The sequence below is a fragment of the Schistocerca americana genome, chromosome 5 (genome assembly GCF_021461395.2).
Source record: "Schistocerca americana isolate TAMUIC-IGC-003095 chromosome 5, iqSchAmer2.1, whole genome shotgun sequence".
Taxonomy (NCBI): Eukaryota; Metazoa; Arthropoda; class Insecta; order Orthoptera; family Acrididae; genus Schistocerca; species Schistocerca americana.
The window spans coordinates 292,949,548-292,976,098 of NC_060123.1; the positions used below are offsets into that span (position 1 = coordinate 292,949,548).

General features: G+C 38.1%; 1 protein-coding gene across 8 annotated transcripts in view; it reads right to left on the bottom strand.

The window, feature by feature from the left end:
* Nucleotides 1–18,214: 18,214 nt before the first annotated feature.
* LOC124615342 (hepatocyte nuclear factor 4-gamma) overlaps nucleotides 18,215–26,551 on the bottom strand; it is a 695,490-nt gene continuing 687,153 nt past the window's right edge. For all 8 annotated transcript variants that reach the window (XM_047143145.1, XM_047143144.1, XM_047143143.1 and 5 more), the window contains 2 exons: nucleotides 23,127–23,363; nucleotides 18,215–20,260 (listed from right to left, as the gene is read on the bottom strand). In XM_047143145.1, the coding sequence (XP_046999101.1) occupies nucleotides 19,983–20,260; nucleotides 23,127–23,363 (515 nt within the window). In that variant the 3' untranslated portion in view covers nucleotides 18,215–19,982. The remainder of the gene's footprint in view (nucleotides 20,261–23,126; nucleotides 23,364–26,551) is intronic.

The window sequence follows — 26,551 nt, forward strand, 5'->3', positions numbered from 1 at the left end:
AGATGGAGGGAGTCCCGATCAGTTCCAGTCATTCCTCCAGGAAGAAGGTACACAGCTCGTGTTGTCTGTAGTTTAACCATGCCTAGATGGTCAATACCGCGGTTCGATCGCCTCCGCATTGTTACTTTGTGCCAGGATGTGCTCTCAACAAGAGAAGTGTCCAAGCATCTCGGAGTGAACCAAAGCGATGTTGTTCAGACATGGAGGAGATTCAGAGAGACAGGAACTGTCGATGACATGTCTCCCACAGACCACCCAAGGGCTACTAGTAAAGTGGATGACCACTACCTAAAGATTATGGCTTGGAGGAACCCTGAAGGCAACGCCACCATGTTGAAGAATGCTTTTCGTGCAGCCACAGGATGTCGTGTTACAACTCAAACTGTGCGCAATAAACTGCATGATGCACAACTTCACTCCCGACGTCCAAGGTGAAGTCCATCTTTGCAATCACAACACCATGCAGTGCGGTACACATGGGGCCAACAATATGCCTAATGAATCGCTTACAATTGGCATCACCGATGAGTCTCGCATATGCCTTCAATCAGACAATCATTCGGAGATGTGTCTGGAGGCATCCCAATCAGGCTGAACACCTTAGACACACCGTGCAACAAGGTGGAGGTTCTCTGATATTTTGGGGTTGTATTATGTGGGACCAACATACACTGCTGGTGGTAATGGAAGGTGCTGTAACAGCTGTACGATACGTGAATGCCATCCTCCGACTGGTGGTGCAACCATATCGGCAGCATATTAGGGAGGCATTCATCTTCATGGACGACAATTCACGCCCCCATCGTGCACATCTTGTGAATGACTTCATAAGGATAATGAAATCGCTCGACTAGAGTGGCCAGCATGCTCTCCAGACATGAACTGTATCGAACATGCCTGGAATATGAATCTTCAGGATAGATTGAAAAGGGCTGTTTATAGACGATGTGACCCACCAACAACTCTGAGGGATCTACGCCGAATCCCTGTTGAGGAGTGGGACAATCTGAACCAACAGTGTCTTGATGAACTTGTGTATAGTATGCCACGAGCACCTCTGTAGGCCTCACTGTATGGTGGTACAACATGCAGTGTGTGGTTTTCATGAGCAATAAAAATGGTGGAAATGATGTTTATATTGATCTCTATTCCAATTTTCTGTTCAGGTTCCATAACTCTCAGAACCGAGATGATGCAAAATTTTTTTTGATGTGTGTATTTTATTTACACGTGTATTAACCGCCCTACGGAACAATGAATTTATTTTTGTCGATTTGCTATAGAAATTTTGCTTTTATTAATGTTTTCCGCAGAGGCAGTCAATTTATTTGAGACGAGGTGTGTCATTGAACACCATTAGCTACTTTCACCTCTTTGCTGAATTTCAATCTTCTGGCAAATATGGCATTATACCGTAAAGAAGAACCAAACATGAGAGAATACAGTACTGGTACTCCAAGAAAATTTGCATCCCGAAAACTACAATGAAAAGGTAATATCACGTTGGGACACACTCCTTTGTGAATTTGGACAGACGAATGTGCACTTTAAGCCCATTTGTGCATTTCAATGTGGTTTACGAAATTCCGATGCTCTTTGAGTATCATTCGATGTCCTGTTTCGTTTATGACGTAAGATCTCACAATGCTATACACGTACGAACATATGGGCTGCTTTTACGTCATCATAGCTGCGCGTTTTCTGGTGCTCTCTGACAGCTGTTGAAACAAACTCTTAACACGTTGCGGGAAAATACTGTGAATGGTGGTTTGAAAAGCGTTACTTTCAAAGTAAATTCCATAGCAAATTTCTTAAATCACAGAGCGTTTGACTCTTACTTTAAACCATAACACTCTGAAGGCCAGCCACTTACAAGAATTTCGAGCTCAGAAAACTAGACAGTCATGTCACTACTTAAAATTTTACTAGCACATTTGTCTGATTTATCTTAAAGTGGAACACACGCAAAAAATGACGATTATTATATGTGAAAGCTTATCTTTTCTCGTAGTTTATTAATCTTCAAGACCAATATTATACGTGGAAGCTTAGCTTTTCTTGTAACTACAATGTGTATACTATTTTAAACCATTAACTTTTCTTACTTGTGTGTTCGCGCTGCTTAACAGCTGACTACATCACGTGTCCCATGCTCTGCAAAATCTGCTATCATTGGCTGGTGAGATCACATGGCATGAGGTATGACTGGATTACAAAAGCGTATCACAATCTCAATTTCAATGCTTCAGAAACTAACGTGCTGTGTTTGGTGGAATTCAAATATATACTTTTGTAATACGAAAATATGCAGCGTATCATAAAACGGAAATACATAGCGTACATGTTGCTGCATAAAGATCTCTCCAAAGTGCGTTTTTTTCCCCCTAGGGTTCGTTTTCTAAAGCGCCAGTGAGTTCTACACCTGTGTATAAAACCATAACCATTCAAAGGATTGAAAGGTTTTACAATTCCGAGGGACGTATACTGTCACTTAAAATGGAAAAAAGTGTGTTTTCACCTGCAAAAAAGTATTTGTGACCCAGAAATACGGGAATTTTTTTTCCTTGTGCGTATATATACTCTGAAAAAATGCGCACTGCACAGAAAAAGTACCTATCATATGACTGTAATTCAATGAGCCACTGTTGGAACCGGCCAACTCATACAATTACCCTGTGTAATACTTTGTAGGGATGTGAAATGCAATGATCACGTAGGCCCAGTCGTATGTAAAGTAGATGACAGACTTCAGTTTATTGTAGAATACTGGGGAAGTGCAGTCCACTCTACAAACGAGATTGCTGACAACTCACTCGTCCAACCAGTTCCATAGAGTATTGCTCATGTGTGACCTGTACTAAATAAGACTAACAGGGGATACTGAAAGCAGACAGAAAAGGGCAGCACAAATGGTGACAGGTTGTTTTGATTCATGGTCGAGTGCCACAGAGGTACTGAAGGGACGGAACTGCAGACTCTTCAAGGTAACTGTAATCCATCCTGAGAAAGTCTGTTAACAAAGTTTCAAGAATCTGCTTTGAATAATGGTTTTAGCATCATACTACAATCCGCTATGTATCACTCGCATAGGGATCGTGCAGATAAGATTAGAATAGCTACTGCATGCACAGAAGCATTTTAACAAGCATTCTTGCCGTGCTCCATGTGTGACTGGAACGGGAAGAAACCTTTAATAAATGGGACAATGGGACATACCCTTTGCCATGCACCTGATGGTCGTTTGCAGAGTATAGATGTAGAAGGTAGCAGAGTCCAAGCCATGACCTAATTTACCTGTGGAATGAAAAATTGCATGTAGCAAGTAGACCATCTAGTGATGTTTTTGTAAATTTATCCATGTTTCAAAAACCGATTTACACTTTAGATTTATCGTATTACTTAACAGTGAAAATATGTGGTCAGTAAAAGCCTGAACATTGGAAAAAATTTAAAACCAATATGTCACGTATCACAACCTATTTGTTGTACAAAAGTGTAGTGCTGAGCACCAACTAGAATTGAAAACCTGCCAATAGAGTATTGTGTGTACAGTGAAATGACTGTGTGGAAAATTTCGTGCAGTGACATTCCTTAGTTTAAGTAGAAAGCCAGAGGAAACAGTTACTTACATGGTAAACCATCATATTGTTTTTAGTAATCTATTGTAGATTTAAGAGTAATGACTTGGCCTTTTGTAATGTTGTTTTAACTATTTTGTATGTATTCGTGTTGTTATGGAATCAAACTCGAAACTGATCCATTGTGGTGTTTTGGTAAAAGTTTGAGCATGTGAAGTAATTACACACTTTATCTTATCCCATGACAGTGTACCTTGTGATTTGCTATTTTGCATCTCATTCCTGAAGTAACATCACATGCGAGCCTAGTGTCCTAACCATTTCTCCATAATTATTTCTGTTGTTTAGAGTAGCCCTCCTGACCTGTATATTCCACGATTGGAAACACAGACAATAAGTAACGGATCCACACTTTAAAATCTGTGTGTATCCTACCATTATACTTTGTAAAGGTAAAGTCTGTATAATATGAAAATGCTTTATAAGTAGTGATTATCACAATTCAGGGACTAGAATGCAAGAATGCATCACACCCTCTCCAACAGCCAATTAGTGTTCAGTAGTGTTCTGCTGTCTATCACCTACTCTTTTCAACCTCTACTTGGAAAATATGATTGACCAATGCTCATTAGATGACAAAGGAGTAGAAAATGTAGGAAGAAGAGTAGGGTGTTTTCGGTTTGCTGGTGACATGGTCATTCTAGCCACAGGGGGAAAAGAATTATGGGATTCAGTGCACACCATTAAAGCTAACAGAAAAAAAGTGTTGGCACTAGGAGGAAATAAAGAAATAAAAGTTATGCTGAATGAAGAAATATTAGAACAGGTGCAAAATTTTAAGTATCTTGGAAGCAGGATGGACACCAACTGGAAGTGCAGCACAGAAATTAAAATAAGGATAGCAATGGCATAAAGAGGCATTTTATAAGAAAAGAAGAATTTTCTGCAGCAGTCTGGCCAGAGAACTGAGGAAAAGACTCATAAAATGTTTTGTATGGCGTGTTCTGTATGGCACTAAAACATTGACTTTGAGGAAGGAAGACAGAGAAAGGCTGGAGGCTTTTGAGATGTGGACATGGCAGAGGATGGAAAGAATAAGTTGGATGGACAGAGTAAAAAATGAAGAGGTACTGAGAAGAGTGGGAGAGAAAAGACAGTTACCAGATGTAATAAAAAAAGAAAAATAAATTAGATTGGGCATATATTAAGAAAGAATGATGGGCTGATGAAAACAGTTTTAGAAGTTTATGTAGAAGGGAAAAGGAAGCAAGGAAGGAAGAGATTTCAGATACTGAATGACGTGATGGATGGTACAACATACAGCAGCCTTAAGAAGATAGCAATGGATCGCAGAAAATGGAGAAGCAAAGGACCTGCTAATATAGCAGAAAACTGATGATGATGATGAGTGTTCTGAGCACTCTGCTCTGAATGCCATAGCTAATGTTAGCATTAAATGTGATCATAGCGAACTGTTTAGTGATTTGTTATTCCATTTGTTGCGAGTTGTCATCACTGATGGTGGTGGTAAGTAACACATTCCTCATAAACAAGGGGGAAACAATTTGCAAGATATAAGCTTTCTTCAAGCGGAAATCGTGCATGCACGTACCACAACTGTCACTTGGAACTGTCAACAATCCTATCCTCATCTGTGCCTCGACATGCACAAACCACCATCGTTCGTGGATCAGACTATAGCTTTGGTGAAAACACGAATGTGCAGATGCACAAATACTATACGACAAAGTGACACTTTCGGTGAATGAAGTGGACATGCTATGAAGTTATGTGCAAAAAAGTGTCTCAGTGATGTGAAAACAATGTGCTGGTGAAAAAAAATGAATGTGCACTGTGATAGAGTGCTCACCTCTGCTCAGCAGTAAGTAGGGTGGTGGTGAGTGAGACTTCGAGGTGAGACGGAATCCTATGAATCCTGAGGACACAGGCACTTCTGAAAAGCATGTAAAAGGGTTGCCAACAATATTGCACTCTGCTATGGACCTAGTTTTTGCCATGTTGTGTTGAGTGTGTGGACAAGTTTAAACTTCTCATGGTACACAAGTTATGCCAGTTTGCCATTAAAGGGCACTCTTGCAGTGCTTGTGGCAAAGAATTTAAAGAAAATGTGAGCAGTGCTTGTGGCAAAGGATTTAAAGACAGTGTGAGAACACTTTGGCTGGAAGCAAAAGGGAACTACAGCCATAATTTTTCCCGAAGGCAGGCAGCTCTACAGTATGGTTAAATAACGACGGGATCCTCCTGGGCAAAATATTCCAGAGGCAAAATAGTCCCTCCACTTCAGATTTCTGTCTGCGACTACTCAGGATGTCATCAGGAGAAACAAAACTGGTATTCTACAGACTGGAGCATGGAATGATAGGTAGGTAGGTTAGAAAATTAAAAATGGAAATGGACTGGCTGAAATTAAATAGCGGGAATTTGTGGAGTTTGGTGGCAAGAGGAACAGGACATCTGGTCAGGTGAATATAGGGTTGTAAGTAAAAAATCAAATACAAGTAATGCAAGAGCAGGTTCAATAATGATTAATGAACTAGGAATATGTGTAAGCTACTATGAACAGCACAGCGTACGCATTATCACAGACAAGACAGACACAAAACCAACATCCATCACAGTAGTACGAGGAAAAGTAAGAGAAGGAAAAACTGTAGGTGAATATGAACTGGAGGGAAAGAATGAAAGATGAAGCTGCCTGGTAGAATTTTGCACAGAGCATAATTTAATCATACCTAACTTAATTTACTAATCATGAAAGAAGATTGTATGCATGGAGGAAAACTGGAGACATTAGAAGGTTTCAGATAGATTATATAATTGTAAGGCAGATTTTAGAATCAGATTTTAAATTTTAAGACATTTCCAGGTATGTAGGTACTCTCTGGCCACAATTTATAGGTTATGAACTGTAGATTAAACTACAGAAATTGTAAAAAGGTAGGAAATGGGACCCAGATAGTTGAAAGAACTGGAGGTGGTTGGGGTTTCAGAGGGAGCAGTAGGCAATGATTGAGTAGAACAGGGGAAGGAAATACAGCAGAAGACGAATAGCTAGCTTTGACAAATGAAATAGTGACGACAGCTGAGGATCAACTAGGTAAAAAGACAAAGCCTAGTTGAAATCCTTGGATAACACAGGATATACTGAATTTAACTGATGACGGGGGAAAATTTAAAAACATAGCAAATGAAGCAGATAAAAGAGATTGTCAGGAAGTGCAAAATGGCTAAGTAAGAATGGCTAAGTAAGAATGGCTAAGTAAGAATGGCTGGAGTATAAATGTAAGGATTTAGAAGCATGTATTGCTATGGCAAAGATAGATACTGCATACAGGAAATTAAAGAGGTATTTGGAGAAGAGAGAAGCAGCTGTATGAATATCAAGAGGTCAGATGGGAAACCAAGCTTAAGAAAAGAAGGAAAAGCTGAAAAGTGGGAGTAGTATATGGAGGGTCTATACAAGGGAGAACACTTGCAGGCAGTACTGTAGAAATGAAAGAGAATTTAGATGAAGGTGAGGTGGGAGATATGACACTGCGAGAGGAATTTGGCATGTCACTGAAAGACAAGGCCCTGGGAGTAGATGACATTCCATCAGACCTACTGCTAGCCTTGGGAGAAGCACCCATGAGGAAACCCTTCCATCTGATGTGCAAGATATACGAGACAGGCGAAATACACTGACTACAAAATAATAACATGAATTCTTTATAGGAAAATGAAAAAAACTCATAGAAGCCGACCTCAGGGAAGATCAGTTTGGATTCCAGAGAAATAGGGATACGTGCGAGGCAATGTTGACCTTACCACTAATCTTAGAAGATAAGTTAAGGAAAGGCAAACATACGTTTGTAGCATTGGACAAAGCTTTTGATAATACTCTTTTTGGAATTCTAAAGATAGCAGGAGTAAAATACAGTGAGTAAAAGGCTATTTACAGCATGCATAGAAACCAGACGACAGTTTTAGGAGTTGACAGTGTAACGAGCAATAAGCAGTTTGGACCATATATATTCACAAATTTATGATCTTATCCTTTCTTCAATCTTATTTGAAATGTTTTACACTCACTGTATTATATGTCATGTTAACACAACTAACTCCTGTGATTAAAAAACAAATTTCATAAAATTACTATACTACAAAAAAGATATATATTTTGTTTGTGTGATATACATTATCATAATTTTTCTACTGTACTGTTGAGTTTGATTTAATGTTCTATATTTCAGTCTTAGTTTGACTGTATCTTTACTGATGTACTTTGGAATGACATTAACTGCCCACCATTGGGTTGTGTGAGGGAAGGAGAAACGTAAAGTTTTCTGGAGTTGTGTACAAATGGAATGTATTTCACTGAGTGAACATTGTAAATTTATGACAGCAAGGCATCTAGGACTATTAAATATGAAAATTACACATGAATCAGTTTTGTCATCTACATTGTTCACCAAACATGTCAACCAATACGGCTTCCAGAGAGAAGAAATTCCAGCAACGGATTTAAGGAGATGATCAAGAAACAAGATGAGTACTTTTTCTTTAAAACTATCACTAAACCTGGCCAGCAATATTTAATTACTCAATGAACAATTATTACAATTAACGGTCATCCAATGTGCGTAAGAAAGGTGGTCATTAAAACGGGCATGAATAGAAAGAGGTGTTTGAGAGGGGCGTGAGAGTGTTGTAGCCTATCCCTGATGTTATTCAGTCTGTGCATTGAGCATGCAGTAAAGGAAACCAAAGAAATATTTAAAAAAGGAATTAAAGTTAAGGGAGAAGAAACAAAAACTTTGAGGTTTGCCCATGATATTGCAATTTACTTTATTTTATTTATTTATGTCCAAGGACGACTCTGTAAAATGGTATTGGACAAGTTCGAAAAATTACAGGTTTCAAAAATGCATAACTACATGCATATGTATCATTTTGTTAAAGAAGCCTCTAAAATACAAACCTGTAAAAACAAAAACACATTGATATACCTACATAATTACAAAATATTAAATTCATTTTCTGCTTTCTGTAAGTTTTGTTACATATTTGCAGTTACATATGAAACACTGAATTTACTTTTTGCTGCAAGTTATTCTTTAATACTGTATGGTCAAGTTCTAATCAAGTGACATTTTAGTTTATTTTTGAAAGCACACATGTTTTCTATAATTTTATATAGTTTCACAGCTGCTTTATAGAAGACATCTTACTTTATAGGCTCTGTCAGTTAATGTGAGCTATTTTCCTTCAACATGATACTCATTTTCATTTCTTGTTGTAGTTGTGGATCACTGCAGCATGGTTATTTTATACATAAATAATTGTTTCAGGTATCTATAATTGCACAGCTGTTAATAAGTTTCATTCTTTGAATTTACTTCTGCAGGAATCTCTAGGAGATAATTTTGTTATGCAACTTACAACCTTCTTTTGTAGCTTTCGTACTCTTTGATTTGTACACTTGCAAAATTTCCCCAAACAAGGATACCATACGAAATTTGTGGATGAACTAGCATCAGTACAATGTCAGCAATGTTTGTGTCTGTATTGTCCTTGACATTTTTCTCATTAGAAATATACCTGAACTCACTGAACAACAAATATTACGAGGATCACTCCAAAACAAATGCACACTATTTTTGTAAAAATACAGTTTTCATTCTGCATGTGCGAAAATTTTACAGTGTGTAGATACATCCTTCCCGCTCATTTTCAAACTTAGTTCAACCTGTTCCCGTGAGTGGTGCCGTCACAGCATGTCTTCAAGATGGGTGCTACACTTGACATTCGTCGGAAGCAATGTGCTGTCATAGAATTCCTGTGCTGTAAAAACGAGACATTGGGAAACATCCACAAGAGGTTGAAAAAGGTGTATGGAGATGCTACTGTCGATCACAGTACAGTTAGTCGGTCGGCAAGCAGGTTACGTGATGAAAGCAGGCGCGGAAATATATAGGATTGTCCTCGCAGCAGCAAGCCTCGTACTGCACACACTCCAGACAATGTGCAGAGTGTTGACAAATTGGTGACTGCTGACTGACACATCATAGTGAATGAATTGTCATGCTACGTTGGGATAGGGGAAGAAAGTGTTTGCAGAATACTGAAAGTGTTGACATTAAAAAAGGTTTGTGCCAGGTGGGTTCCCAGGGTGTTGACAGTGGCTCACAAAGAAACAAGAAAAACGGTATGCAGTGAACTTTTGGAACAGCACGAGAATGGTGGAGATGAATTTCTTGGAAGAATTGTGACAGGTGATAAAACATGGCTCCATCGTTTTTCACCAGAGACAAAGAGGCAATCAATGGAATGGCATCATGCAAATTCACCCAAGAAAAAAAAAATTCAAAACCACACCTTCTGCTGGAAAAGTTATGGCTATGGTGTTTTTTGATTCCGAAGCACTCTTGCTTGTGGACATCATGCCAAGTGGAACCACTATAAATTCTGATGCTAATGTGATGACACTGAAAAAACTTCAACCTCAACTGAGTCGTGTTGAAATACATTGGCAAAAGCAGGATGTTTTGCTGTTGCATGACAATACACAGCCACATGTCAATCAAAAAACAATGGAAGCGATCAAAAAACTCAGATGGACATCACTGAAACACGTGCCTTACAGTCCTGATCTGGATCCATGTGATTATCATCTCTTTGGGAAACTGAAAGACTCTCTTTGTGGAACAAGGTTTGAAGATGATGACTCCCTTGTGCATGCTGCCGAACAGTGGCTCTAACAGGTTGGTCCAGAATTTTACCGTGCGGGTATACAGGCACTGGTTCCAAGATGGTGTAAAGCAGTTGAGAGGGATGGAAATTATGTGGAGAAATGAAAATATTGGTCCTAAAGGATGTATTTACATACTGTAAAACTTTCAAACATGTAGAATAAAAGATGGATTTTTTTAAAAAAAAAATAGTGTGCATTTCTTTTTTAGTGACCCTCATATTTATACACTTCTCCCTTGTCAAGTACCTATCCACCACCACACACAGGCATTTGTAAGTTTCAGTCCCTTTCAGATCAAAGTCTCCAAGCTTGACAGTAATATTGTTCAAGTTATGTGGTTTCTTTTTCATGTATGTGGTTTTATTTATGTTTATGAAAAGATCATTTTCTCTTAAATGATTGTTTCCATATTTTGAGAAGCTTGCTTTTGTGTTGCCTGTTGAAAAAACCATTTTGAAAAAATGAAGTGTCATCTGCATAGATGACAGCATTTTCCAGCTACTATTTTGTACATGTCATTTGCATATAAAAAGTAGTGGTCCCAGCACTTATTCTTGAGGTTCTCCATATTTAAGAAATTCAGAATTTGACTAGGCATTTGTAGCAGTATTGCACACATTTTGGTTTATTTCTACATACCTTTCTCTATTTTCCACAAATGATTTTATGATATCAGTTGTTTTCCCCCTTACACCATAACACTTCAGCTTCTTTAATAATATGTTGTGACATATACACTCCTGGAAATTGAAATAAGAACACCGTGAATTCATTGTCCCAGGAAGGGGAAACTTAATTGACACATTCCTGGGGTCAGATACATCACATGATCACACTGACAGAACCACAGGCACATAGACACAGGCAACAGAGCATGCACAATGTCGGCACTAGTACAGTGTATATCCACCTTTCGCAGCAATGCAGGCTGCTATTCTCCCATGGAGACGATCGTAGAGATGCTGAATGTAGTCCTGTGAAATGGCTTTCCATGCCATTTCCACCTGGCGCCTCAGTTGGACCAGCGTTCGTGCTGGACGTGCAGACCGCGTGAGACGACGCTTCATCCAGTCCCAAACATGCTCAATGGGGGACAGATCCGGAGATCTTGCTGGCCAGGGTAGTTGACTTACACCTTCTAGAGCACGTTGGGTGGCACGGGATACATGCGGACGTGCATGGTCCTGTTGGAACAGCAAGTTCCCTTGCCGGTCTAGGAATGGTAGAACGATGGGTTCGATGACGGTTTGGATGTACCGTGCACTATTCAGTGTCCCCTCGACGATCACCAGTGGTGTACGGCCAGTGTAGGAGATCGCTCCCCACACCATGATGCCGGGTGTTGGCCCTGTGTGCCTCGATCGTATGCAGTCCTGATTGTGGCGCTCACCTGCACGGCGCCAAACACGCATACGACCATCATTGGCACCAAGGCAGAAGCGACTCTCATCGCTGAAGATGACACGTCTCCATTCGTCCCTCCATTCACGCCTGTCGCGACACCACTGGAGGCGGGCTGCACGATGTTGGGGCGTGAGCGGAAGACGGCCTAACGGTGTGCGGGACCGTAGCCCAACTTCATGGAGACGGTTGCGAATGGTCCTCGCCGATACCCCAGGAGCAACAGTGTCCCTAATTTGCTGGGAAGTGGCGGTGCGGTCCCCTACGGCACTGCGTAGGATCCTACGGTCTTGGCGTGCATCCGTGCGTCGCTGCGGTCCGGTCCCAGGTCGACGGGCACGTGCACCTTCCGCCGACCACTGGCGACAACATCGATGTACTGTGGAGACCTCACGCCCCACGTGTTGAGCAATTCGGCGGTACGTCCACCCGGCCTCCCGCATGCCCACTATACGCCCTCGCTCAAAGTCCGTCAACTGCACATACGGTTCACGTCCACGCTGTCGCGGCATGCTACCAGTGTTAAAGACTGCGATGGAGCTCCGTATGCCATGGCAAACTGGCTGACACTGATGGCGGCGGTGCACAAATGCTGCGCAGCTAGCGCCATTCGACGGCCAACACCGCGGTTCCTGGTGTGTCCGCTGTGCCGTGCGTGTGATCATTGCTTGTACAGCCCTCTCGCAGCGTCCGGAGCAAGTATGGTGGGTCTGACACACCGGTGTCAATGTGTTCTTTTTTCCATTTCCAGAAGTGTACTTCGAAAGATTTTTACAGGTAAGAAAACATACCATAAACTTCTTGTTTTTCTAGCGCCTTGGTTACATACACTATAAATTTAGCTATTGCTGTACTGGTAGATCCACTCTTCCTAAACCCATGCTGGGCATCATTCAAAGTACTGGACTTTTCTATAAAATTTACTATTCTGTCTTTAACTACACATTGAATTTCTTTAGATAGGATAGGTGTAACAGTCACTGGTCGGTAATTTCCTGGATCTTCCTTGCTTTCTCGTTTGAAAGTAGAGATCAATTTACTCTTTTTTTAAAGAAGCTGGAAATATTCCTTTTTCCAAGTCTAAGATGAGGATCAACTAAAGCGAAACAAGAGTAATGGAATGTAGTCATATTAAATAAGGTGATGCAGAGAGAATTAGGTTAGGAAGCAATACAATTAAAATAGTAGATGAGCTTGCTATTTGGACAGTAAAGTAACTGATGATGGCCAAAGTGAAGGGATATAAAAGGTAGCCTGGCAATAACAATAAAAGCGTTTCTGAAGAAAAGAAATTTGCTAATATCAAATATAAATCTGTGTGTTATGAAGTCTTTTCTGAAAGTATTTGTATGGAGTGTAGCCATGTAAGGAACTGAAAACATGTATGATAAACAATTTAGATAAGAAAAGAATGGAAGCTTTTGATGTGGTGCTACAGAAGAATGCTGATTATTAGATAGGTAGATCATGTAACTAATGAGGTGGTACAGAATAGAATTGGGGAGAAAATAAATTTATGGCATAACCTGATTAGAAGAAGGGATTGGTTGATAGGACACATTCCAAGACGTTAACGTATCACCAATTTAGTTCTGGATAGAAGTATGTGGGGTAATCAGAGTGAAACCAAGAGATGAATACAGCAAGCAGACTCAGGATGATGTAAGTTGCAGTACTTAAGCACAGATGAAGAGCCTTGCACAGGATACAGTAGCATGGAGAGCTGCATCAAACCAGTCTTTTGACTGTTGACCACAACAACATGAGAACACTGAACCCTGGGATTCAGTAGGAGGAAAGTAAATCAGTTTACTTTTAATGTCAGTACTTTGTAAAGCCAGCAAACATAAATGCTAGTACCACTGTAAAACCAGTGAATAACCCAAGTCCCTACAGTTGTGGACTGCGACTGCATTGAGTACCTGAAAGTCTCATTTAATGTTGATAGGCTATTTGATCAGGAATCTAAATAATGGCAGCTTTGTATCTTCAAGCTTCTATGTGCATTGATACTTCTGTATCAGTCTGCTTTTTCGTAAGAGTCGCATGGTGGTGAGGAAGGTTGGCTGCAATACCATCAGTCCGGCAGTCTTATGATCACCAGTGATGCTGCTGCAACTGAACTGATTACTTGCTCACACCTACTTGATGTCAGCACTAGAGGGGGCAGAACCCAGCCTCGTCCACCATGCTGATCCTGAGGCCAGTGAGTATAAGACATAGAATCTACTTTGCTTTCTATTCAGCAAACATTTTCTAAATTCATTTACTATCAGCTAGACATCAGAAGACTGAGTCCACTTTGCATTATTTTCACTCAAATGTTCCTCACAGAAAAGCATCAAGACTGCTTAGTATTACATAAAATTAAGATTTAAATTTGTCATTACGTTAATGAAACTTCTCAAAACTACTTAATCATGGTACAAGGAACTATAACATAAATTACTAACCCCATATTTGGAGAAATCACTAACACTGATGGAAAATATTTTAGCATTAACAGTTACTCACTTTTTTCCCAAGGTGAAAATACACTTTTCCCATCTTAAGTGACAGTATATTTTCCCTCAGAACCATAAAACTTATCAATTCTTTTAATGGTTAAGGTTTTATACACCAGCACGGAAATTCCTGGCACTTTAGAAAATAAACTCCAGGGAGGAAAAAAGAAGTGTTTTTGAAAGCTCTTTGATGTACCGCAACAGGTACACTGAATATTTTCATATTACGAATGTATATATTCAAATCCCACCAAACACAGCACATTAGATTCTGAAGCATTGAAATCAAGACTGTGATTTGCTTTCGTAAGCTGATCATAGCTCGTGTCACATGATCTCACAGCCAAAGATAGCAGATATTCAGAGCATAGGACACGTGATGTTGTCAGCCAACAGCAAACTCCCTCAAGTTGCATGAACACACAAATAGGAAACGTTAATGATTTAAATTAATATACATAGTATAGCTATAAGAAAAGCTCAGCTTTCACATATAACATTGGTTTCTCTTTGTGTGTATTCCGTTGTAAGATACATCAGACAAATGTGCCAGTAAAATTTTAAATAATGACATAATTGTCTGTGTCTCCTGGGCTCGATATCCTTTTAAGTGGCTGGCCCTCAAAGTGGTAAGCTTTAAATGAGAATCAGACGATCTGTGATTCAAGAAATTCAAAGCACATTTGCACATGTAACATGTGTGCACAGCTACGATGCCATAGGAAGCGTGTATGTTAATGTGTATATAACATTAAGAAATCTTACATTATGTCGTAAATGAAACCGGGCATCAGAGGATACTCTCAGACCATCAAAATTTTGTAAACCATACTAAAATGCATTATTGGGCTTGAAGTGCACATTCATATGTCCAGATTTGCAAAGGAGTGTGGCCCAACTTGATACTAACCTTTTCAGTGTGGTTTTTGGGATGCAAATTTTCTTTGAGTACCTGTGCTGTATTATCTCATATTTGGTTCTTTCTTATGGCATAATGCCACACATGCCGGATGTAAAAAACTTGCACTTTAAATTCAGCAAACAGTTGATATTAGTCAACAGTGTTCCAAATAAAGTGACAGTCTTTGCAGAAAAGGTTAATAAAAGCCAAATTTCTTTAGCAAACTGACAAAAATAACTTCACCGTTCTGCGAGGCAATTGATGCCGGGCTGGAAGAAAAAAAGAAAAAACCTGGAAATAAAATAAAATCAGAAAACTGGAACTAATAACAGCTTGGGTGCACCAGAAAATTTTTTTCGGGTCGCATCTAGATGCTTGTTGCTACTGCTGATACATCTAACAGTCACATTTAAAGTAGCTAGAAGCAGGAGAAGGTAATGCTTATACGCGATTCAATTGCGCATGGGCCTGCACCTGCTTGCAACAGCTCAAACAAACCTAATGTGAACAGTTGCGATGTCACGCTCATTGGGAGTAGGGCCAATGAGCATGGGCCTCTCATCGCAAGCAGTTTGATGTTCCGAAGTAGGGCATTGTCTTCATCCTAAAGCCTTCGATATATTTTGCTGTTGGCAGACACTTGTGTGTGCACTGTGTTTTGATGATGTAAATGGCATATTTCCATTGCAACTTTTATGTTTTATTGCTGCAGTATTATTCTCTAGCAGTGGGCTAAAGTGAAATTCTTTGTTAGAGTGTGTGTTCTTACCACTCAAACCTACAAAAATTTTACTGCAATCTAAATGAAAAACTCCCAGAATCCTGAAAGATTACCAGGTTTCTCCTGGTTTTCACGTGAAAAAATTCCCGGGTTTTTCCCAGATGTCCCGCCAGGGGCGTATACATTGTGCTTTGCCCTTAGCTATCAGCAACCCTGAGATTATAGGCCGATCATTTCAATGTACCTTGTATTTATCTCACACAATAGAGATGTGAACGATTCAGTCATTCATCTCGAAACAATGTTGCTGTCGGTCTTTGTCCATGACATACACCAGACCCCATTTAGTAATTAAATGGTGCACCATCTTACAGTGATGTGCTGTTCTCCTGTGAAATAAGGGTGAAGTAATATAAAATATAAAGGTACATGCAACATGTCAATCTGGTGGGTTCTGAAGGTAAGTAGGACTCATTTACAAAGAGTATAAACTCCTTACCTTTTCTTCAGTCACAACTTCATGAACACACAATAAAAATTAATGTGGTGCCCATTCTTTCAGGTATGTCAAAAATACTACACATTATTTCAATCCAGCAGCCATTATGAATTAAGACACAAAGGAATTATGACACTGGCTGTAAGTGTGCACCGATTTAAATCAATAGGACAGGCTGAAAATTTATACCAGCCAATATTCGAACCCAGGTCTTCCACTTCTGAAACAGATGCTTTGCCCACTAAGCCATCTGGACAAAGTCATGATCAATGGAATGAATGTTCTAAGCTTATTCATATATGAAACTATCCCCTTCACTAGAGACTACCTCTTAAAACTAGAGGAACTACTACTGAACAAAAATGTATGCCTCTATTGTACCAGAGGGAAATCAAAGACGCAACAAAAATATCGCAGATCAATGGCCTGTCAGAGGAGCATAATTAACATGGCTTAATATTACACAATAAGATACCAGAGGAAATAAAAATTGTTATGTACACAATATTTAAAATTAATCTAAAGACATTCCTAATAAATCACTGTTTCTATTCAGCAAAATAATTTCTGAACATGTAAGAAAAAAGCTACTTAAAAATTAAATTGTAAAAATACATATCTAATTTTAATTTGCCTACTATCTGCTAATATTATGTATTATTGTAACTTTTCTTTCACCTATCCAAAGTCAACTGTAGAATTTGTGCTGGTTGATAGAACTGGACCAATAAAAATCCGTCACTTATTAATAAGTGTTCTTTTTACACAACTTTCATGAACATAGTATGAGAGGAATGATAGTGGTACCATAATTACCCTCCATCACATGCAGTAAGGTGGCTTGAGCAGTATAGCTGTAAATGGAAATAATGTTTTTCCTGTGTAACTTACCTGCCATGTCACAATCCCTCCCATCCAAATCGACAACACAGAACTTGTGCTGTTAAAGCCTCTCTAGGTGCAGTAAATGTTGCAGAAGTCTCTGGTACTGTGTGTAGTATTGTCTACATAAGAATCACAATACTTCAGCAGAGCACCTGCTTATCTACAGGTTCGTATGCTTGACAATTATGAAAAACCTCAGAAGCTAAATGGTGTAACACAATCCCATCAAGAATATGATTATTAGCAATGGCACATGGATAACAGTTAATGATGTTGAGAAGCAGTAAATATAAGCCTCTAAATGGGCTGAATTATCCAAGAGACAAGACACAGTGCACCCTACTTCTCTTGTTGCTCTGACCTCTACAGTTATAATTCAACTCTTTGCTTGGCTGTAGTATGTGACACTGCCTCCAAAAACTGTGTGTATCACAGAGGAGAAAGCAAAAACATAAATCCAAAAGTTAATTGCTCTACAGCTTTGGATAGAAGAACCAATATGTTTATCTACTTTCAGCACTTCACAACAGAAAAATTAAGGATAGTATCACATTAAGAATGAAGTAATGCAAGTGAGCACAAACATATACCACAAAAATGGGAAAGGAAATCAGGTTTGATGATCTGGAAATGAAGGTTGCAGGATTAGTCTAATTTAAACCAAAATCTGGCCAACTAGATTGTGATTTGACAGCCAACCTCTCAACTGTGAGTCCAGCAGCTTAACCATTCCACCGTATCATTTCATATCTTAAAAATGAATGTAACATGATATAAATGTTAATTCTGTGCATTATTTCTTGGCGCCAGTGTTCCTAGAATTTCATTATTATAATGCCCTCCTAGTGCTCACAATAGTTGTCAACTTCATCATCTGAAGATGAGCATGTGGAATACCGAAGTGTCTCCATAACAAAAATGTGAACTTGTTTCGTAGTGAGTACAATGATTTACAGGTGAGTAAAAGTGAATTTTACCATAAAATAATCACCTTTTATTTACTACATAAACAATAACAATAAAATATAGGACAGTTTAGTCCATACTCAACAATTCACATAATTTTATGCAAATATATACAAAACAGAGTAAACTAATTTAACAGTGCATTGTTTTACCCTCAGTACTGGTAGGCATTCTACCAAAGTAACCATCATTTACCTGATGGTTCACTCTGATTGACTTCAGTTAAAATTTTTTTTGAAATATGGTAAACTTTTGAAACTTCCACGACCACCCGTCTTTGGCACCTTAATGATTACTGTTTTACAGTTACTGCATATGGAAAAATTTACAAACAGGTCAGCCATTTAACCAACAGTTCACATATTACTATAATTTTTCCACTATGTACAAATAGTGATATAATACAAAATATTTACACAAGACAGTACATCACAATACATTGCATTATCATTAGACTGCCACTGTCTGAATTAACAGTCCACATAAACATTTGAAAGTATGGACAAATTATTTCATATTTGAGCATAATTTCACAACCCATTTACAATACACAGAATTTGTAATATGTTGATCAACTGTAAAAGCAGTCACAGCCAAATTTATTTTTATTCTCCTAATATAGGAAGAGTCCCTAACACTATAGACGTCTCATTCTAATAGACATATGAGCACATTTGGCAAGAATCTTCATCAAGGACTGTAATAAAAGCATTTGTGATAAAATGTTGTTAGCTTATCTAAGAATATATATGGAGATAAAACCTTCATGATGATCAACATTAAAATGGTATTTACTACCACCAGAGCATAATGATTTAATAAGTAACAAGATTCAGTGCAATTGTCCTTTTTAGAAAATAGAAAGCCCATCTCTTCTTGAGAGTATTATAAAATTTCATAGGAAAAGTTATGTCTCTCACTCTCCAAGGATCAGACATCAGGACTCACAGCATCATTTTCATCACAAATGAATTACTACAAGATGTCATTAACATTTGATGTATTGCTCTAACAGTAAAATTTATGGAATAAATAGTTTAACACAATTTTATATGCTGAATCAAATTCCATTTGGTTTAGGAATGTATGCTCCGACAGTATTATAAACCTATCCTCCACAGGTATTTTATGCGACGTTTACTTTAAAGAATATTCTCATGGTAAAAAATCATAGTATCAACATGATAGGTAATGTAACTCTCAGCCAATCATTAATTAAGACACTGGTAATGGTCCTTTTTTATATTATTTCTTAATTATAAAATATTTCTGTCAAACTTTAACAGCGTAACACTTTCCTTAGGTACAGTCTACATACTCAAGAAAAGAGCTCAAAACTGTACTGCCTTTATCACTCTTTAGCACCATGTAAATAGTGATAATTTCATTTTACTGAATAGTACACAGTACTACATGTGGTTATCAGACTTGGGTTTCTTTTCTCCCCCCTGCCACCCTAAATCCCTTCCCAGCCCTGTAAATGTAACTGCATGTTCCTTGCACAGTTTATCCCAAGGAAAGGCGCCTGCAACAAAAGAGAGAGTACAACAATGTAAGATGCATTAGATATGCGAACCCTCTCATGTTATATCTGATTCCTGAAGTTCCCTTTCCTTGGACCAACTTAAAATGAAGTTTCAGTCATCCATTGCTCAAAAATGCGTCGCACACAGGGCTAGGCCAATTTCGCTGTTCATCACCGCTCCACACATACAAAAATGCCCTAAAATAGCACATACAATGAATGTCTAGTATTTTCATAAAATTTCAGTGCTAAAATGCTGCATCTGGTTCGGTCTTAAAAGCAATGTGGTACTGCTCTGGTGTTGCTGGAGCAATGTGTTGTATGATGACAGGTGGACTGAGGATCTGTTGATCAGGAGGACTCAAGCCAGCAGAGAGGGGGCTTCCTGAACAGTGAGAGCCACCATTGGCTTGGTCTTGCTGCTGTTGTGTTTGCGGCTCTTGTAACTGCGGCGGAAAGTCACCTGCTGCTGCAGTTGCTGCCGAAGGGCTCAGTGGGGCAGGTGTTGGAGTTGCATCATTTGCTCCTGCAGGAAGTTCTCAGTTACAGAAATGTATAATACAAGTAACACTTTTTCATTGAAGAAATACAAGTTACAAATCTTGTGTGTATGTAGTCCATTAACCAAAAGCATTTGGAATAAATTCAAAATAGTGAAAACAGGATGTAATGCAAAATAAGTGTCCATATTTTGCCACAATCTAAAATATACACTAATTTTCATACAGAGGGGGGAAGGAGGGGATGTCACAAGAAGAGTAATGAATTATACAAAAGCATTTAACACAAAATTTAACTTGCAGACTACCTGCACTACAAAACGCTTGTATGATCTGTCCACAGCAGACAACTGTTTCAGAATAGAGTGCTGGTTAATGCAGAGAGAGAGAGAGAGAGAGAGAGAGAGAGAGAGAAGACACCTAGGTTAGCTTATTTAGTTGAGTGGTATCAGGCGTCATTTACTAGAAGAAACCCAATGGAATTTTAAGCACGTTAAACTAACACACAGTGACCAAATGGTTAACTGTTCGCTATTGTTTTGGCAACAATTTGTAACCGGATATTTAGTGCTCAGAAGGTTCAACAAATGAGAATCGATGACTATGATGTAAGCTGGCACTTTAAGGTAGATAAAAATCGTAACTATGGCCTGTCCTTTCTGCAGTCACTGGAAATGATATGTGCACTTTTCCTCAATTGATCTGTAGTTCACCATGTTGTTCAACGGTGTCCAACTTTTCCTAGCAATGAGACAGCAGACATTCTGATTTGGTGATACATGACAAAACATTATCAACCAGGAAACTTTCATAAAAGACACATTTTTGGATGAACATGTGGGCATGTTTCCTTCATTTAAACAGATAGGCATTACACTGTAGCAGAATCAAAACACGTTTTAAACAAAAGTCTACATAACCTGAGCCAAAATAACAAAACAACCTATTCCAGAAAGTAAAGATATAGATTACTGTTGAAGATCCAGAATGAGAAATGGCTCAGGAATGGTACAGACAGTGACACGTGCACATGAACAAATGATGATGTTAAAGGAAGATTTGGGGGGGGGGGGGGGGGGGGGAAGAGAGGGGGGGAGATAAAGGCATAAATAAGGTTATGTCTCCTCATTCCATTACATAGCACATAGCAATAAAATATATATCTTTTGGAAAAGAAAAGGAGACAAATGCAATACAATTACTGAACTATGGGCTCTGAAATTATGTGCAAAAAATCAAAGGACTGCAAAATAAGTCATTTTATTATTACAGTGTTGTTCACCAAAGAGGCAGTTAACATTTTATTAGGAAGAAATATTTGACAACTGTCTTTCATTTTTAACTGAAGTTAAATTTCTCTGCAATTAAATTCAAACTGCTGGAATTATCAGGAAAATTTTCCAATATGACAAACCACAGGGTTAAGTTCACTTAACAAAATTATTACAAAATTATTACAAACAATGACTGCCAGAAAGACTTAAGCCAAACCATCCAGAACTGTCTGAGATTAAGGTGGAATTTCTCTTCAAGCAGTTGTACTTTAAATTTAAGACCATGCATTTCTTGTTACATCACACGTTTTAGACATGTTAATGGAGTATCACAGATCCAAAACTATAACATTTTCAAAACATTCACTATTTGAAGGGTAACATTTGATGTAACTTTATATAATGGCTGAAAGGTCTGGATGCACATATCTTACACAGAATTTTTACAAAACAATGTGCTACACTGGGCACAGCGAGGGAGAAAGGAATAAGGGTATCTGCAGAGAATAAACTTAACAACATAAATGAGAGAATTACATCAGCTAACAAGGGGACCTTGTGGACTGGCCCTCTTCAATTTCTTTGTACTGGTAAAATTTGGAGGTCAATGCCTGGACATGAATTCCAAACAGCAGTGACACAGTTTTTAGAAAAAATTAAAGTTTTAAAATATTTCATAGCACTAAAGTCTTTGGATCTTACTAATAAAATTGCTAGTATCTGAATGCATAATAGCTATGTCTGGTAATCATAGAGTCGCTGGTTCTCCTAATTTTGTCCCCCTAGGAATTCCTGTTTTCCACAGTTGGTAACTAATGTTTAGCTTACACACAAGTCTGACTTCCTTCCAATCTATTGTTAAGTATGTCATGTGCAGCACGTTTAGCTTCTGTGTGCATGAGGTACATATCACTAATAATGTTCAATCTCTTAAATAATATTTTACTTTCTATTTGATGTTTTGCATTTTAATACCAAATTTTGTTTCACTGTGAATGTAATTAATAATTAGAAATAAAAATGTTATTCAGCAGTCATCAATTAACATTTCCATTTGTTAATAAATATTTAATTTAAATCAAAGTAGTAATAAGCTGCTATTAGTGAGATTACAAGACTTTTGCTGTTCACTCAGCAATTGGCAGCTTATTATTAAATTATAGTAAGGTCCCCTTGTGAGACTGATGAATTCATGGGTAAACATTGTGTATTCTAGGTGGAACTCAAACTTATTCACCTTTTATGGGCAACATTCTAACAACCAAGTCAGTAAAGCAGTGCCTATGAAAGATGAAAATCCAGGCTCGAACATTTGTACAGGACACTGCTGTTCTCTCATGGTTTTACTACAGTGTAAAAACTACCGCAAAGAGAAAGTTTTATTCTAAAACACAATGATAATCCATAATTTAACGACTGTCATTTCCTTTGCGATCTACCATATTACTGCAACAGTCAAAAATTCTAGTTTATTTCTGCCTGCAGTAATTCCTGGTGTGCTACCTGGACATGTGCACCCGACATTTCTGTCTTCAAGTTGTGGCACTGTTAGCAAGTGTCTTGTACAATGTTCAGTTGCTCTTTCATAGGTAAGAACTGCTGTGTAAATATATCTTACCTCCAAGCAGCATTTCCTGAAGTAAACTGTCAATTCGAGCAACCCCAAACAATTTGGCAAACTGAATTTGCTCAATCATCTGCCAGTTAATTGACTGAAGAGCAGGTAGTGTAAGCAGAATCTCTCCAAAGCGACCTCTAGAGTCATACTGCCGGTCACTGATGTAGTCCTCAAGATTGATTAGTATCTGATGACGAACAGTTTTGATGCGTGCAGAATCGCTGAGTCCTCTGGCATCTACAAAATAAATGAAGATAGATTGAATCACTCGATACTAATTTACTATAATAATGTGGAGGGAAAGGAAGTTGGAAAAAAAATTAAATTCTTCAAGCAAAGTTTAACAAAACTTTAGCTGTGTCTGGCCTGAAATTGGAAGAACCGATTGGTTTAGGAATGTTATGCGGTAGAGATACAAAAATGTGGTGTCACAATTATTATAAATAATGATGGTGGATGAAATCATGAAGGAGCCAAAAGCACCTCATAGAGGAAGCAGACTAAAATTGTTGCTATTTCCCCACGAGATTGCATTATGAGGAAGGACAATTATGTATACTAACTTTTTAAAAAAGAAAGAAAGAAATATTGTATAAATTGCAGTATGGAGAAAAATAAGACCATGTTTGTAACTAGAGCTGACAGAACAGAAAGGACAAATTAATATTAACAGACAAGAAATTGTAACTATAGGCAACTTTACATATCTGGGAAGTGCAAGGTGGAGGTTGAAATTACCAGAAGGGTAGCACAGAGCAATGCGTTTTATCAGTGTGTGAGGGGCTTAGTCTGGAGAAACGGTGTGCAAAAGAAGTGTAAGGGAGCTCTGGGCAAGACATACTAGACAACCATATTGACACACACATCCAAGACCTGGGCAATGACAAGAGGGGAGAGTATAATCCAAGCCAGTCAAATGCAGTTCCTAAGACATATTTTAGAGAATACAAGGAGAGACAGAGAGGAACAAAGATGTTAGGAAGGAAATTGGATTAAAAAGCTGAATGACAGCACTGAGATGAGGAGGTGTGGAGAGAATGAAAGGTGGAAGAATACCAAAACAAATAACGGAGACCATGACTGAATGCAAGAGGGAAATTCACAGCAAGATGGAAAACTTGATAAAGAGCAGTTTAAGGAGAAGGAATTTGGACTGGAGCAAAAATGTTAAAGAAGAAGAATGCCATAGGGACAGGGAAAAGCAGTAAAGTATCATGAATAACATGCTTGGTTAAGGGGAAATGAAGGCAACAAATGTTAACTTTGTTTTGCTACTATTTCTAGTATAAATGGAGCTTTTATTAGATTGTGTAGACATTACTTTCCTTTTTAGTCACTGACAATAAAACAGAGAACAACATTTTACTCCATCTTCTGTGAGTTTCTTCCAAATTTCAGTATGTGTTTGATAACCATTTAATATCTATTACATGTAATATTTGGTGTTGTAATACATTGAGATTTTTTGGTTGATCAGATAGATTTGCAATTATGTGTCCTTATGAGACGTTAAAAACAGTTTAACTTCACCTGCATCCTAATGATATATCACCAATGTAAGAAGCGGTCAAAAAGCTTCCTTTTGAAGGCCAAATAGTCGGTAATTGGTATGCTAGCCAGTCTAAATCTTCGTGAATATTGAGGCAATCATACGACTGAAGTGCCAGGTTGAAAACACCTGTTTAGTAAAACACTGTGTCCTCCTGCATAAAGAAGTCCATAATTGCCTGAAGCACATCCTCATCTGAAAGGAATCGTTCACCCTTAAAGTCCTTTTTTATGACTAAAAGCATGGTAATCACAAGGGGAGAGATTATGACTATAGTGCTGGTGCTCAAGTGTGTGCCACTTGAGTTGGCACAACTTCTACATTATGCTATTTGCAATATGAGGATTTGCATTATTATAGTTAGGACCACTAAAATTAGGAAAATAATAAATTCATTCAAAAGTTAAAGCTCAGATGGAATTTATGGCATTTCCAAAAGAGTACCAAAAGCTTGTTTCCAACAGTAAGTAGCATTCTCATTCTCAGCAACATATGCAGTGGCTTACTGAAACAGGACATTTTTCTGGATGGGCTGAAATGTGCTATTGTTAATCCACTGCATAAAAAGGGTACAGGTCTGCTACTAACAATTTCCATCCAATCACACTTCTGACAGCTTTATTCACAATTCTTAAAAAAATTAATATATTCAGGAGTAGCTTCACATATTTGTAAAAATGAAGTACTAAACAAATGTCAGTTTTGTTTAAGAGAGACTTTTCAACAGAAAATGCTATACATGCTTTCACTGATCAAATATTAAATGCTTTGAATAACCGAACACCACCCACTGGGGAATTTTGTGGTCTCTAAAAGGCTTCTGACTGTGCGAATCATGAAATTCTTCTAGCTAAGTGTAAGTATTGTGGTATGAGTGGGACAGTACACAAATGGTTTAATTCATATTTAAATGGAAGAATGCAGAAGGTTGAAATTAACAGCATAGATAGTCTGCAGGAATCAGCAGAGTCCTCTAAAGGGGGAGGTATCAAGAACTGTGTCCCATGGGTTCAGTCTTCAGTCCCTTATTGTTCTTTCTATATTAATGACTTGCTGCTTTATATTCATGAAGATGCAAAGCTAGTTCTTTTTGCTGATGATACAAATATAGGAGTCACACCCAACAAGCAAGAATTAACTGAGGAAATTGTAAATAATGTCTTTCAAAAAATTAAGTGGTTCTCTGCACATGGAATCACTAAATTTTGAGAACACACACACACAGTTTACTAAGGCAGAATATTCCAAATTTCTGGGTCTGCACACTTATGAGTAATTGAACTGGAAGAAACAGCAAATGTTAGTGATAAATGTATCAGTAAATTAGCCAACTATGCCCATTTTCTTCACTGCTTTCATATGGTGTCATATTTTGGGGTAATTCATTATTAAGAGAAAAAGTGTTTGCTACACAAATGTGTGTAAGCAAAATGATAGTTGTAGCCCACACAGTGCCTCCTTGTAGACATACATTCAAGGAACTAGAGATATCCACAGTACCTTCACAGTACATATATTCACTTATAAAACTTGTTTATAATCCATCCCGATAAAAAAAATAAAAGCCAAGTGCATAGTTATAACACTAGAAGAAACGATCTTCACTATTCTGGGTTAAATCTGACTTTGGCACAGAAAGGGGTGAATTGCAATGCCACTGAAGTCTTTGCTCATTTACAAAATAGCGTATGTCTGACAGCCAACCAGCTTTTAAAAATAAATCGAAAGAATTTCTGAATGAGAATGCCTTCTACTCAACAGATGAATTTTTACATATGAAGTAGTAACTGTAAAAAAAGAATTAATTAATTAATTAATTTGTGTAAAAAACCTGTTATAATGACATGTTTCATATTATTACAAAATCTCGTATTCA